General features: G+C 52.7%; 3 protein-coding genes across 3 annotated transcripts; 1 reads left to right on the forward strand and 2 right to left on the reverse strand.

Moving 5' to 3' along the window:
- Window positions 1–3,831: 3,831 nt before the first annotated feature.
- CPAR01_08590 (endo-beta-glucanase) lies at window positions 3,832–5,476 on the forward strand (the record flags this gene model as incomplete). Its single annotated transcript, XM_060492858.1, has 3 exons — window positions 3,832–4,441; window positions 4,528–4,628; window positions 4,703–5,476. 3 exons carry the CDS (start codon window positions 3,832–3,834, stop codon window positions 5,474–5,476), a joined length of 1,485 nt encoding a protein of 494 aa, XP_060349228.1.
- Window positions 5,477–6,282: 806 nt separating this feature from the next.
- CPAR01_08591 (Tim17/Tim22/Tim23 family protein) lies at window positions 6,283–6,996 on the reverse strand (the record flags this gene model as incomplete). Its single annotated transcript, XM_060492859.1, has 3 exons — window positions 6,283–6,675; window positions 6,737–6,832; window positions 6,895–6,996. The coding sequence occupies 3 exons, from the start codon at window positions 6,994–6,996 to the stop codon at window positions 6,283–6,285; spliced, it is 591 nt and encodes a 196-aa protein (XP_060349229.1).
- Window positions 6,997–7,764: 768 nt separating this feature from the next.
- On the reverse strand, window positions 7,765–11,625 carry CPAR01_08592 (ubiquitin carboxyl-terminal hydrolase; the record flags this gene model as incomplete). The annotated part of the gene is made up of 8 exons (XM_060492860.1): window positions 7,765–7,874; window positions 7,926–8,055; window positions 8,107–8,424; window positions 8,477–9,076; window positions 9,129–10,724; window positions 10,779–11,238; window positions 11,301–11,448; window positions 11,499–11,625. 8 exons carry the CDS (start codon window positions 11,623–11,625, stop codon window positions 7,765–7,767), a joined length of 3,489 nt encoding a protein of 1,162 aa, XP_060349230.1.
- Window positions 11,626–14,721: the final 3,096 nt, after the last annotated feature.

Here is a 14,721-nt window from a genome sequence, read left to right on the forward strand (position 1 = left end):
ACTAGGCCGGTTTTCTTACTGTTTCCATATAGCCAACCAAAAAAGCTTCTTGGCTTCATTGTACGACAAAGTAGGGGACGTTTTTTGGACTGACATCGAGATGGGCGCCCTTATTCGGGGCATCGGAAACAGCCTCGCAAAACGCAAAATTGCAAGGCATAATGCAGAAGTGCAGTACATGCACAAAATCGATTTGAGCCCAAGAGACGTGGTGAAGAAACATTGGATGATTGCGTAGACTTCGTGGGCCCTCTATTGTGTGTTTTAGGGCGGAAATTCTCTTGACTTGTTGGCTTGAAGCCGACTGGATGAGTTGGTGTAGCGACGCTGGCTGTTTCAGGGACAGCGAATTCATGCGGACTTTTATCTTCGGACTGGTTGCGGCAAACTCATGCTTCTCTCTTCCAAGACAAGGCCGAGAACCGGACGAAAGACGGACGGAACCATTTGTTCTGGCACCTCTGGAGCAAACGACTGGGCTGGCTACCTGTTGGGTTGACGGGCCTGCCTTGAAGTCGGTAAAACTTGTCAGAGTTTGGTGGCGGCGGGAGTGACAGTCATGGCCGGCGAGGGGCAGGTCGTGGGGTGTCATTGGTGGTTTGCAAATGTGGCCCGGGAGTTGAACCAAGATCCAAGTTATCAGGCGAGCCAGGGGGGAAAACAAATAGTTGAGACGAAGATCAGGCAGTGTTGTGGGAAACGTGGGTGGTGGCTGGAGCATTGGACGTTCCGGGCCTATAATTAAAGTCTGTATTGTCCTTGGTAAGCTTGGTATGTAAGGTGGTAGACCAGAAGCTTTGGCCGACAGGTTTTCTTGTTGAAACAGTTGCGTTTTCTTGCTCTCGTGGTTTAAGCTCCGAGTCGGAGACGTTTGCCAATGCCTTGGCTGTGAACCAACCGGCTTTTAGGAATATGACTGTTCATGCGTTCTTAAGAAGATAAGAGTTTACTGTTTGGAAGGGTTGCTGGGCAGTTGCGGAGTGTAGCAAAAAGGTGGGTTACTGTGAGATATGAAGTGAGGAGAGTTGGTGTTTTGTTTGAGGCATCGTGAGACGAGAGACAGAGGAGAAAGCAATAGCAGAGGATGGAATGAGAGAAAGAGGCAAGAGCTGTTGTAAGCTTAAATCTATGCCAACCGCCAGCGGGAAGGCTACCAGAGTTTGATCTTACATGCTATAGGTATTTAGGCTTCATGTTCGCATCACGCATGTTGGGCTTTCCGGGCCATATGCGACCCAGTTCAAATGTTCACTCAAACACCTCCAACTGCTCCCCGATGGACAGGTGCGCGGATGTCAAATATGCTGATCAGTTCTCCCGATCTCGTTCCACGAGTTGGGCTGGGGCCCGTTGCAGGAGCGGCAAGCCGAACCTGATCCGAATTCGAGCTGGCGGATCCCCAGGCGCAGATCAATCACGAAATGGTTCGCCGCACATCAGCAGTCGATCTTTCAATGCGGCTCCCAGTCATGTCAGGTACGCGGGCTAACTGTGAGACATTGCAAACCTGGCAGCTGTTCCGTCTATTCTTGCTCATTCCCTCGTTACATTTCATTTCTAGTTCCCGACTCTAGATATCTTTCTGATAGTCGCTCTCGTTCAAGTTCTGTGAAGGAAACCCTCTGAGATCAAAGCGTCGGCATGAGACGAGGGCTGATAATCAAGCTTTCTTCCCATCACCCGTAAACCAGGGTCTTGCGAAAGTAATTCCATGATTCAGAGAAAGACAAACGACATCGGATCAATGATCGGGGAGCAAGCAGAGAGAGAAGACAAGACCGCACACTTGACATAGTTCTTCGGGCCTTTTGGCTGAGAAAAGGCAATGCATACGACAAGCTGCGCGGGTCCCATTTCACTGACTTCCAGACTCAGAGTTTAGGGCTTCACGGACGGTCCAACTTGGCTCCTGTCGCCAAGCCCTTTAGTGCTTGGGGGTTCGGCCTCTAAGCCGTGCCCTGCTCACCCCTGACTCTAGAAGCCAAGCTTGTCTCTTCCAACTTCCATACTTCCTCCGGATGGTTTTCCTTGTCCTTCCTACCTAGTTCCAGTCACTGCCAGTCCAATGCATGTCACATCGGCCAGCGTCGACGTGCATCCGCTATGAGGCGCTATGAAGCGTCGATCCTGCCGGCTGCCTCATCCGACATCGACTTCAACCCCGTCTCTCTTACATTCCTACCATCTCGTGCGGCGGCGACAACAATAGCCAAGACTTCGGATTCATTTTGCCTCTTTGACACCGTCGTCTGTTATCATTGCCCGCGCAGCAAAGACAATAATGAGATGCTGTCTGGGAGCCGAGGCAGGTCACTGACAGTTGGGAACGCACTCGCACTCGCTCGCTCTTCATCTCGAGGCTGCAACAAAACCTGGCATCCGGTCCTCCTTTCGGGCTGAGGGGCAAGCCCTGCCTCGCACATTGACGCTGGGTAGTGCCCAATCTAAGTATCTCACTCGTGAGTCGTCCGTCCCTATCATAACGACGCAGGCCGAGGAACCCTGGCACTGCCTCGCGTTCAAAGCCCAGAGCCATGAGCCAGCAGAGCTTCTCCATCCCATCTATGTTTCTTGTCTTCTTTCCCTTGAACCCTGCAATGGTAACGCTGTAGGCGCCCACTTGGTACCGTCCATGGCCCCCCTCCACTCACATACCCCTTCTTTCATGCCCCGAGGGCTGTATCTGCTTCTAAAGCATGAATAAGAAGCTTCTTCCCAGACACGACACCCCAGACGCACCGGCAAGCTTGCAGAGACAGCATGACTTTTGACAGGACTTGACTTTTCTCGCAATGCACCTTGGGTCTGGCTCCAGGGCCGGCCCACAGCTCCTCCCCAGCCTCACTCACCCCGGGCCCCCCATATTCGCTCGCAAAGACCCGGCCTGTCAAGGCCGGCAGTCAGATGTTCCTGCTTCCTCGCAGAAGCCCCATGAGGCGCCTTTCTGATGGTCCCCCCCTCCTCTACTTCAACTTGGCAGCATATTCGGTACCGTCATCCAGTTTACATCCGAGCCCGTGCTTGGCGCCGGCGCGCGGAGGTGCCAGTCGTTCTCACGTTTCCTTGTGCTTGACACCCACCCCCTTGACTTATGTGATCTCCAGGGGATCATCCATACCTCGGACGCACAGCTGAAGCTCAATTGTAAAGTTGGCAATTGCTTGCTTGTTGGGCACCGTGTATCATATCTCGCCCCCCGCGTCGTCGTGGCCTCTTTGATGGAAAAAAGGTTGTCTGTCCGTGAGGAACCACGATGCTTATTTCTCCAGGTTTCCCACCTCCGATTGCTTCATGTAAGACCTCTCTTCTCTCATCTCTTCTCCATTGCATCTCCAACGCCCCTTGGCGGTTACCAATACCTTCCTTTTTAATATTTTATTATAATTTCACTTCGAGCCTCTGAGAGGACTGCGCCGCTTTGCCTACACCACTATTATCATTACCACAGAACAAGGGGAAGAGAAGAGCAAGGCCTCTCTTATCACCGCTTGAGTCATCTACCTACTTTTGGCATATTTACCACGCCATAGTAAGCCCGAAACCTGGCACAGCAGCAATAATACGAACATTTCACGCCCGACGCTCGCATTTCTTTCCAGATCCCTGATGCGCGGAAGAGAGAGTCGGCCACCGAAGTCCCCTGCAGACCAAAGCAAGCCGGGCTGCCTCTCAAGTCTCTATCCCTTTTTTCCTTCTCATCCGCTAGTCGCCATTGGACCGGGTTTTGTGGTCCACCAGCGTACGCGTACATACTACGTATGATAGGCGTAGTCGTCACTCTCTGAAAAATCGGGGGTGGAACTACGTGAAGCGTATCAGCTTGAAGAAAAGATGGTTCCAAATCTGGGACCAAACACATCACTCGGCTACACTCCGTTTGAGTACTGGAAGGGTCCGAAACCCGTCCTTCCTAGACCAAAGCGCAAATCTAGAGCCGTCGCCCTCGACCTAGAGCCGTTGCTTCCCACCCCCACCCCGGCCCCGAAGCCTAGAGCAGCCGTGAGATGGCCTGGTCAACATCCTCCTGCAGGTGTCTTCGTGGCGCAGCCAGGCACATATATCGTATCGCCCAATATCAATCGTAGCAAGACACCTTTTGCGGAGATACTCGTCGTGCCACCAAAGGTCCTGGTCCACCCACTTTTCCGGGACGAGATAAAGACCCCAGACTGGCCCCGAGGCTTCTCTCCGTACCCCGATTCCATGAACGACTCTGACTACTACGGCGGCATCATGGGCGACTACGGATTTTCAAACGAGCGCCTCGGGCAACAACAGACTGCGTGGTGGAATCCCAAGGGATGGACGAAACGGATCTGGGCCGGCGTCGGCGGTGCCCTAGTCATCATCATTGTCATTGTCGTTGCCGTCACCGTCACACAAAACAACAAGAACCGATATCCCGACTATTCCCAGCTGACGTACAAGCTGAGTGACACATGTACGGAACCGTGCTCAGGGTCCTCGCCCGTCGCACGAGCCCCCGGCTGAATAAATGACCATGAACACTCGATCTGATAATGACAGACTCTGGAGAGAACTTCTTCGATGGCTTCAACTACTTCAATACCTACGATCCCACTGGGGGTATGGTTCACTACGTCGGTGCCGATGAGGCCGCAAGCAGGGTATTTAAACATCTTCACCCACTACTTACATGGAACCTCCGGCTGAGTATGCAACTTTTCTTCGTGAAATAAAGAACCTCACATACGCCACATCCTCCACCGCCGTGCTGAGGGTAGACCACACCACCGGCAACACCTCATCGCCCGACGCCTCGACGGGCCGCTTCTCCGTCCGCGTCGAGTCCAAGACGCAGTACGACAAGGGCCTCTTCATCTTCGACGTGAAGCACACACCTTACGGCTGCGCCAGCTGGCCGGCGCTCTGGTTCTCGGACCCCAACAACTGGCCCGACGCCGGCGAGATCGACGTCATGGAGGCCATCAACCAGGGCACCGACGGCAACCAGATGACGCTGCACACGACGTCCGGTTGCGAGATGAGCGTCAAGCGCAAGCAGACGGGTTCGACGCTGCAGTCGGACTGCAAGAACACGACAAACGGCAACGCGGGTTGCGGCGTCGAGGGCAAAGCCTCGACGTACGGATCCGACTTCAACGCCGGTGGCGGCGGGTACATGGCCATGGAGTGGCGCGACGAGGGGATCCGCGTGTGGCAGTTTGCGAGGGACTCTGTGCCCTCGGACATCACGGCCGCGTCGTCGCCCGACCCCAGCACCTGGGGCGAGGCGCTCGCCGATTTTCCCAACACGGCGTGCGATATGAGCTCCCACTTTTCGAACCAGTCGCTCATCATCAATATCGACGTCTGCGGCTCGCTCGTCGAGGCAAAGTATGCTGATTCCGGGTGCGGCGGGAGCAGCTGCTCGGATTTCCAGGCCAACAACCCGGACGCCTTCAAGACGGCGTACTGGGAGTTCGGGGCCTTTAACTTTTACACCGCGTCGTGAGTGCGGCACGGTGCTGATGAGGTGATGATGAAGAAGAACAGGAAGAGAGCAAATAAGATGGGAACAAAGATGAGGGATACCGGATAAGAGGGAAGAAAAAAAAGACAAGACTTACATGAGATGACATGAACCAAGGTCCACCAAGGCAGGAACCCCAGGTGGCCGAGGATCGTCATGGGATCCGATTCTACGACTATTTGACCTTTTCAGTAAGAGCCAGCGAGCTTTTTCTAGTACACGGTGTTGAGCTTGATTCCCTCCCGGGTAGGACGCCTCGGGATTACTAGAATACCAGATAAGAACGGGGAGGATAGGCTTAGATTGAAAGAAGCAAAAATGCACCTATTGTGCAATCCGTCAACTCGGATATCGGAATTGCTGAATCAAGGCCAAATATATTACAATTCTATTCTTGCTTCCAACATGTAGTCTATCCGACAGAGATCTGAGCAGAGTCGTCCCGCTGGCGTAGGCGGGTGTACAACAACATTACCACCAACCCTTAAAAATCCAAAGTGGAGAGAGTTTCTGGCATCTATATCGTTTTCCCCTTCCCCCCCTCTTCTAAGCCGGCTCCTCCCCAAACAAAAAAGGGCCAGTAGAATATGACTGAACCGTTCCCGTAACGCCGTGCAATGCAAAAAATACTTCTCCCGTCCGCCTTTTTGTTGGTACATGTACAAATAGTCACTTATCGTCGCCCCAAGACGGAGAGCAGGAACAAAAGCTCATGCATGGCCTCTCCGCCCGCCCCAGAGTGACGGGAGAGGCAATAGCCCCCCTCATCATCCTCACAAACAACCCCCCTACTCATCGCTCGGCTGCCTCATGTACGCATCAATAGCAGCACTAAACGCCGCAAACGCAACACACCCGCCCAACGCAGCCTGCGGCCCAGCATTCTTGGCCAAGATCCCGCCCGTCAGACATCCCGCAGCGACACCGTTGCCCAAATCGTTCTTGGCCCGCAGACCCTCGATACCGCACTCGATGCCCGCGAACAGCGCGCCGACTTTGCCAAAGTTCTTGGCCATGCTGTACGACCGCGTGCCCATGTCCTTGAAGCCCACGCGCAGCTGCTGGCGCAGAGGTAGGTCCGCGATGGGCGTCACCGTCGTTTGGCCGGCCGTCGTTGCTGTGTGGAAGGGGGTGTCGTAGGACATCTGAGCAGAAGAAAGGGGGAAGTCAGTCTTAATGCGCTTTTCTAGTTCGGAGAGGAGAAAAAGAGTGCGGGAGAAGAAGGGGGGGAGGAAAACGTACAGATGCCATGAACATGCCAAACAATCCTCCCATACCGAAACCCATGACACCAGACATGATACTCTTCGTAAAGCAGTTCTCCATAAAGTTGGTCATCTGAGCGCAAGTCCATCGTTAGCATAAGAGTCATTCCAAGAGAGATACCTTTCTCAACATACAGCCTTCATCTCAGGATCCGGGGGGCCCAGAGACGCCGCCGCGCCTGGGGATCCGCCTTGCGACTCTTGGGGAGGCATCGCACCGCCGCCGGGGAAAGCCATTGTGTGGTAAAGGAAATTAGTTGTGTGGTTGTGGTCGTTTGTAGGGAGCGACTCGGTTGGATTGTGCCGATAGAAGCGATCGCGACGCGTAGGTTGAGTTGGAAATGAATGCGCCGGAGCTGATGGATCTTGAATATTTCTGCCAACAAAGACCGCCCCTGGGTAGACAGACACTCGTCCCTGAATGCGCCGATGGCAAATTTATTTCACGCTGCTCATGGGCTTGCCAGGTACCTCTTATCTTATCGGTGGAGCACGTGCAGACCCCACCGTTCTTGTTCGACCTCCCTCCCTCCGAGCGGGCCTTGCCGACTTCGGGTGGGGCCAGATGCCGGGTCTTCTCCGGATTTGCATCTATGCTTCACTGTGGCTGCGATACTAATACGTCCATTACTGCCAAGGCGGGGGGTCAATGTCACCATCGTGTTTACTCTTCGTTGCCAAATTTTGCCTTATCAATGTTTTCCACCTTTCTTGAAAAGTGAGCTACAAGAATCCTATTCTCTATCGGAAGAGCATGCCCGTCAATCAGAGGTCTGCTATGATATCCGCTTGGCATGCCATCCGAACGTCTTTGGACGGAGACAGGCATGAACCAAACCGAGCCTTCTTGCTGCTATAGACCCTGAACCACGAAACCTCACGCTCATCCCTGGTATCACCACGGCGTACCGATATCGATCCTGGATGCATCGAACAAAAACTCTAAATCTTCTCGATACCACGTTCCTTCGGCATCCAAGACTGTAGAAGATTAGCCACCATGCATTACCGCAAAAAGAGGTCGCCAACGCCGTTTCTAAGCGTTCGTGTTCGGTCAACGTGGTCGAGACCGAGGTAATCATCGTCATTCGTCGCAATCTTCCACAACTCGTCATCTGCTCATCGATCAGCATTGTAAAAAGGGCATGGTTGCAGTAAATCCTCACCATCGTTAAGGTATTGTGGCTTTGAGAAATGAGATCTCTTCACCACCGCGAACTTGATCTTCTCGAAACTCTTGCCCTTGATACCAGTCCGCTTCTCCAGGCGCTTCTTTGTATCCACGAATTGCTCACCCTGGCATATCATTAGCATTGTGCGAAGAGTCGTTTGCAGAGCGGCACATACCTCGACGAGCATGAACTTGAAAGGAACACCGTGGACCCTGCTAGGCTCATTCTGGAAATGGAACACTTGAATGAAGTTGGTCGCCTCTTCGTCGTTGATCTCTTCCTCGGGTACGCGTTCGGCGAAAACGTTGGTGTAATCGTTCATACTAATGACGGGGTAATCGCGCGAGAGTTCGCGGTAAAACTTGTGGCTGCTGGTCTCGTACACGCGAATACGACCTCCTTCGGTCTCGTCAGGAATGCTGGCCTTCTGGATCAAGACTTGAATCAGGTCCTCAATGTGACCGTTTTTGGCCACGAGGAGATCGAACTGCTCCTGTGCATTGTTAGCATGACATTCCTGTACGGCGTGCTCCACTGTAACTCACTTCCTTCGTGATGCCCTCACTCAGCCAAGTGATCTTGATGCTCTTCTTGGTGTCCAGCTCAGCCAAGCTCATGTCTAATACCTCAAAGTAGAACGCATCGGTTCGTTGACTTGAACTGAGTTGATTGTATCCGGAGGGATTCAAGATGAGCTGCAGACTCTGGTTGACGCCACGCTTGACAGTCGTCTTGGGGTTCCCTGTGGCTGAGTTGACGGTCCAGAAGCGGATGTGTGTAGGGTCGACTTCGAGCTTCTCGCCGACGCGGTCTGCAAGAATGTCGTAGCTGATCTTGGAATTCAGAACCAACTCAAAGGGAGGGAATCTCTCGGCGTTGCAACGTGTCGGGTGCGCGTGGAACTTGACAGTCTTCTTGTTGTGAAGGAAGTCGTAGTACTCCCGTGCGTCGTCGAAGCGGTCGGCTTTCTTGGCAGGCTCTTCCGCTGCCTGCTTGTCGCCCAGACCCAGACGCTTTTCAAGGATGTTCCTGTCGCCCTTGCGTTCCGTGGTCTTTTGGAAGCAAATGATGTCGCCATCCTGCAATTCCGCAGCCTTAAGAGATTGCTTGGCCTTCAGGGCTTCGATCATGGTCGGTTTGATTTCCTGGAAATGGTCAATAAGGTCTCGGCATGCACATCAAGATTCAAGAGCTTACCTCCCAAAGGGAAATCTTCTCGTCACCTGGCAGCTTCTCGCCCCATCCCATCTTTTTCATGATGATTGGGACCAGTTCCTCTACCTTCTTCTCCTTGCTGATGTAGACGTGGCCGATGCCATAGAGAGATTGAGCGTCCACGTCAAAGTGCTTGAGGAAGATCAGGATGAGGTCATTCTTAACGACAACCCCATTAAGCTGGCCTTGATACGTGGGCCACACTGCCTCGCCCTCTGGTGTTGTCTCTTCTGCCACTTCAGCCCAGACTCTCAAGAACTGATCTCGGTGTGCAGCCGCCCTTTGGAAGGCCTCCTCAACCGTAGGTCGCAGATCCATAATGGGCTGATCAGGACGGATTGTCTTGTTCTGGCGATTAACCATGACCCAGAGGCGAACCTTGCGAGGGTCTTGCTCGAGGTCTGCCGCGATAGTACCCACCAGATCCTCCATTGTCGAAGCTCTCAGTACGCGATACGAGCGTGGCGCCGCATCGCCGTCGGCCTGGTCCGCATCGAACGATGTCAAGTCGGTGCCTCCGTGATTCTTGAAGGTCTTCTCGGTGATGACCTTGACGCCGATATAGAGGTGCTGCTCCTCCTTCTCCTTACGCTTCGCCTCTCTGAGAGCAGTCTCTTCGTCGAACTTTGAGCGCAGATGGAGAGGGATGTCCTCCTTAGAAACCGGGCAAAGAATGTTATCCAGGCGCGACTGGCGAATGTAAACCAACATGTATGCGCTGTTCTGGCGTACGACCGGGGCCTTCTTCTGGAGAGGTGCTCGCAAGTGGTTGGCGGGATGTGTTTTGTATTCTCCGCCAAAGTTCTCCTCAAGCACCTCACGCATCGTGGCTCTTGTGACCTTATCATCGTCGTACTTGTAGAACCATCCATCCTTTTCAGGCTTGAGGAATGCATAGTAGTGGCCGGCGTTCAGGTCACCGCTGTGAACGAGGACGCCATGAAGCTGATACGTCCACGACTCTGATTTGTCAGCATCCTCAGAGAGGTACGGCGCTGCGTCGAAGGTTTCGGGGAATTCGTATCGATCGTTGATCTTCATCATGGTGTCTCGTTGAATGTCGTATTCGAATCGCTTCAGCTGCAAGTGCAGGACGTTAGGGAAGCTCTGGAAAATGACACCCTTGTTGGCATCCTGCAGCTTGAACTCGTCGCCAGCGTAGTACTGGTTCTCGCCGTCCATCTTCTCAACCTGGACGTAGTCCTTGAAACTGTCCAAAAGGTTCTTGTTGCCGCTGACATTGAGCTGGATGTCCCAGAAGTCCTCGACCCGGCTGGACTCGTAGTCGACGTTGACGCAGGAGATGTACGTCTTGATCTTACCACTGAACATCTGCGGGAGAACGTGCTCGGCCGGAGTACCCTTCATTTTCTCTTCCATACGCTCCATTAGCTTTCGCGACAACTCCTGAACATCCTGCTGCTCAAAAATGTGTCTTGTTTCCCAGCCAAAGGACTTGGTCAGCTCGTTCGTTCCGACAGCCTGCTCAGAGGTCTGTAGTTGGTAAAAGAGACGCTGCAGAGTGTATGCGCTGTTGCCCATGCTCTCTTCGTGGTCTGTTGGAATTTCGTAGATGGCCTACAGATAGTCAGCAATGGCGCAGTAAACGTCCAAAGGGTTTTGTGAGTTGACCTTTCGGAAAGCGTTGGTAAAGTACAAAGACTGAAGAAGAGAGTTCAGATAACAAGTGGCGCCTTGGTTGCGGAGGCCAACGTAGCCTGTTTCCTTCTTGGAATCGTAGTTGTTGAAGTTGTGCCAAAGGACACCAGTTTCGTCTTTGACAAGGCGGAGATAGGCTGTGATGTTGGCAGTCTCGTTCTCGCAAAGTGGTCGACTGCCGCCCTCCCAGGGCACGTTGAACATCTTTCGCAGCTCGAGGAAACGAGTGAAGCCCCAGTCTGACTCCTCCTTTGTGAATCTATGGTGCGCCGTGTGGTGGGTATAAAGAGTCGGGTCGTTCGGGTTCCATAACACAAGCGCGAACTGCACGCAGCAGCTCCAATTCTCGGGAATGTTTGTCGGCTCAAATCCATGCTCAAGATAAATGGAACACTGGTCAACGTTGTTGCCGTGAGGGAAGAGAAGAATGCGCCTGATGTGAGTGTAAGCGAGGGCGTTGAGAGAGAGCACCACAAGGGGATGGAGGTAGCGCACCAAGGAAAGCCGCCAGCCTGGAATACAGGACCATGTTCCTTCTTTGACATTGATCGCCATGCTTCGACAGTCCATGTGTTGACTACATCTTCGAGCACTTCGGGCTCTTCGTGGAGGTGTGGGAAAATGACATCCTTCATAGCATCGACTACACTGAGTTAGCCGGCGCGCAGTCTGAAATAGGTTGGTTATGCCTACAGTCATTTGCCAGAGGCAGGTCCTGCAGCTGTTCGGCCCCATTGTCGAGGTTGTCAGGGTCGATGATGGCAATAGGCTCCTTCTCTGAGTCGGTGCCGCCGACGTACTCGTCAGTGTCCACCACCATCTCGTTCGGCGAGTGGATATCGTTGTTGTAGCTCTGGAGTAGTAGACTCAGGTCAGTCAAAGAAACGGAATAATATTTGATACAGTAGCAGGAGAGTAACTAGGAAGCGATGCGGCGTGGTAGGGGTAGAAATAGATACAGCAGCAGCAGAGAGCTTGGCTGGCCCGATGGCGGGGTATCGAACGTCGCTCGAAGTCCAAGCAGTCCAAGCTGAAGCCTGGGGCGATGGAGGGGATGGGAAGTTGTGGTGGTGACGAAGCTCAGCAAAGAAGAGGTGCGAGAAAGGAAGTGGTATTGTGCAAGGGATTAGTCGCTTTGTCTTGTGCACTCACCATGGTCTATGTGCCGCGGGATGACGGGAAGTGCGAGAGGAGCCGATGCCGTTGCCAGTCAGGGAAAAGCAGCAGACTGGCGATTTGCGCCAGGGCTGCTTCGATGACGGAGTGGGTGCCGCAGAGGCAAGTAGGCGACAGGGCGACAAGCGATACAAGGGTCGACGGAAGGCTGCGTTATTGACCCAGGAAATGGCGGGTACAACGAGCAATTGTTGCCTTGGGAGGATGAAGCAAGTCGTGACAAAATGTTGGTGAGGAAGAGATCTTGCATGAACAAAAGACAAGACCAGGAAGGTGGAGGCGGCGGGCTGGTCCAAGCAGGTGCGGAACCTACCTCAGAGACAGGTGCAAGGTCGGTCGGCAAGGTGAGGTGAGGTGAGGTAAGGCAAATGGAGGTGCACTGTAGGGCAGGTACGTACAGGCGGGTGCTGTCGCTAATAGAGTGGGCAGGTGGGAACTGGGCAAGAGGCAGTGAAGGCACCTCAGTCAACGTGTAGACACCTCTGGTAGAAGGTGTAGAGGGTCACAGTAAATCCGCCTTTATGAAACGTTTTTTTTTTTTTTTTGAGTGAATGAGACAGGAGCAATGAGATGGCCTTACACCAGTGTCTACTACGATCAAGACAGGCAACTCAATTTTCTAGGTTGTCATGGTGGAGAGAATGGAATAGTGAGAGAAAGGTGAGGCGCAGTGCAGCATTAGAGTCCCAGAAAGGCCCTCGTGAGACCAAAAGTATTAAATGTCAGGCATTACCTTATTAATGGAGTGCTCGGCTGTGAGGAGCAGGAGCAGGCAGAGGAGTGAAAGGGTACATAGTTTATGTTAGGGCTGTTGACTGAGACGCTGCTGTTGTCTTAACAGATCCGGGTCAAATCGTGCCGTGGCAAGTACCTGAGGCCTGCATAGGACCTTTTCTACCGGCCAGCTGGGGGCAAAGGTGAGCTTGCGTGTAAGGCACTTCACCTGCTGCTCTGATGCAGCCACTCAATGAAGCCGCTGTCTGGCTAGCACAAGCTACACCTACCCAGATGGTCTTCACCCCTCTGATTGGGGTAGAAGGCCCCCACACATCCAATGACGTTTCTGTGACTGCCAACAGAGCTTGCCCATTCCATTTTCCTTTCACCTCCCAGCTGTGTTTCTGAGACCTGATACTGCTGTAGTGATGCCGGCGGGTTTGTCTTTTTAACATCTGATCGACTCAGGTCATTTCAGCCTTGCATATCAGCCACCACTTCTTCAAATGTTTAACTTGGTCAAGCAAAAGCTGGACTAACGGATGGCTGACGTAAACGCCTAGGGCTCATCAGATCCTCCACAGACATATTCAGTAAGCAAGCAGTGTCAAGGTAGCTTAGTTTTGCAACCCCATCTCATCGCCTGAAACTTTGATCTATACGTCTAGTCTCACATGGGGATACAGCCAATTTCTGCCGTACCTACTTACAGAAAGGACGCTAAACAACAAATCTGTTTTTGACAAACAACGAGTGTTCCTCCTCCGAGCATGACACCTCTGGTCCCGAACTTCTGAGCGGGCTGTTCCTCCACGGATAGCTCTTACAAGCAACCAGCCAACCTGTCATACTTCTAATGAGATTCGCCTTCAGTTATGCGGACGGTCTGAAGCACTGGATTCGGCTGAAGTAAGCATTGAAAGCTTTCGCGCCGCTTGCCTTCCTCACTGACTGGTCGCTCGACTCATCCGAAATGTGGGCATCCCAAGAGCCTGGTACTCATACTGGCTGGCCGCAGTAAAGTTTCCATGTCATGGATATATGATCACTACAACATGGGTACATTGCACATGCAAGGCTCATCTTTTCCATGCCATCTATGACTGCCGGAGACATTGCTCTCTATTCCATAGTTTGCTTGGTTCATAGATGTTGGACGTTGTGCTCTTTTCAGCCCTCTGCTCGAACATCCGTGCCCTGCGTTGTGCTCTCTGATATGGTCCTTTTGTCTTGCCAGGGTTGCCTAAGAACCTAGTTCCACATGTCAAGACGAGGTGAAGAAATGCTAGGCGATGAATCATTGAGATGCCGTCGCCCTTCCTTGAACACCTCTTGTAAGATCCTAGAAGACGAGAACAAGCCAATATGCTCCTTAGTCAGATCCCCACTTATGCCACCTCACCCCTCCATCCGAGTGCAGCACGACTCCCGAGGCAGATAATATCCCCGGGCCCCTTGGACCTGTCACCCGTGCTTTCGCAACTGCCAACAGCGTCCAACTGGTGTAGAATACTTTTAGCCTATCAGGGTTTCCTTTCAGTGCCCCATAGACAGCTCTCACCGGGAAAATACTATCGAATACCACCTTGAGTATTAGCACCATTTTCTACCGTCTCCGTCATTATAGTCTTTCACACCGCCAGGATCAGTCTCGTTTCAAGGAACAAAACGTCTGACCATAAATCAGGCATAGGAGTCTTAGAACATATGTTTGAGCACTCTGTGTTTCCACCAGGTAAAACTTTATTATGGTTTGTAAGAGAGGGCCGTTTGAATGAATCTACAAACTCAGGTGGTAGTTAAGGTAAGTTCTTTGCCAAATCTCGTCAGGAACGCATACTACCAGCACATGCTTTTCAACGGAGGTCTTCGGTATCTTCACACACCTCAGCTTTCCCCCATGGCTGAAAATGCTGACCGAACATTGTCATCTGACGGAACTGGGTTCCCAACCTGGCAGAGACGGGAGGGCCAGACGGGAAGGGCACACCTCTACCTGCGTAGATCAAGCTGGAGCTCGCGC

Source organism: Colletotrichum paranaense (genome assembly GCF_030867605.1).
Source record: "Colletotrichum paranaense strain IMI 384185 chromosome Unknown Scaffold_6.1, whole genome shotgun sequence".
Taxonomy (NCBI): Eukaryota; Fungi; Ascomycota; class Sordariomycetes; order Glomerellales; family Glomerellaceae; genus Colletotrichum; species Colletotrichum paranaense.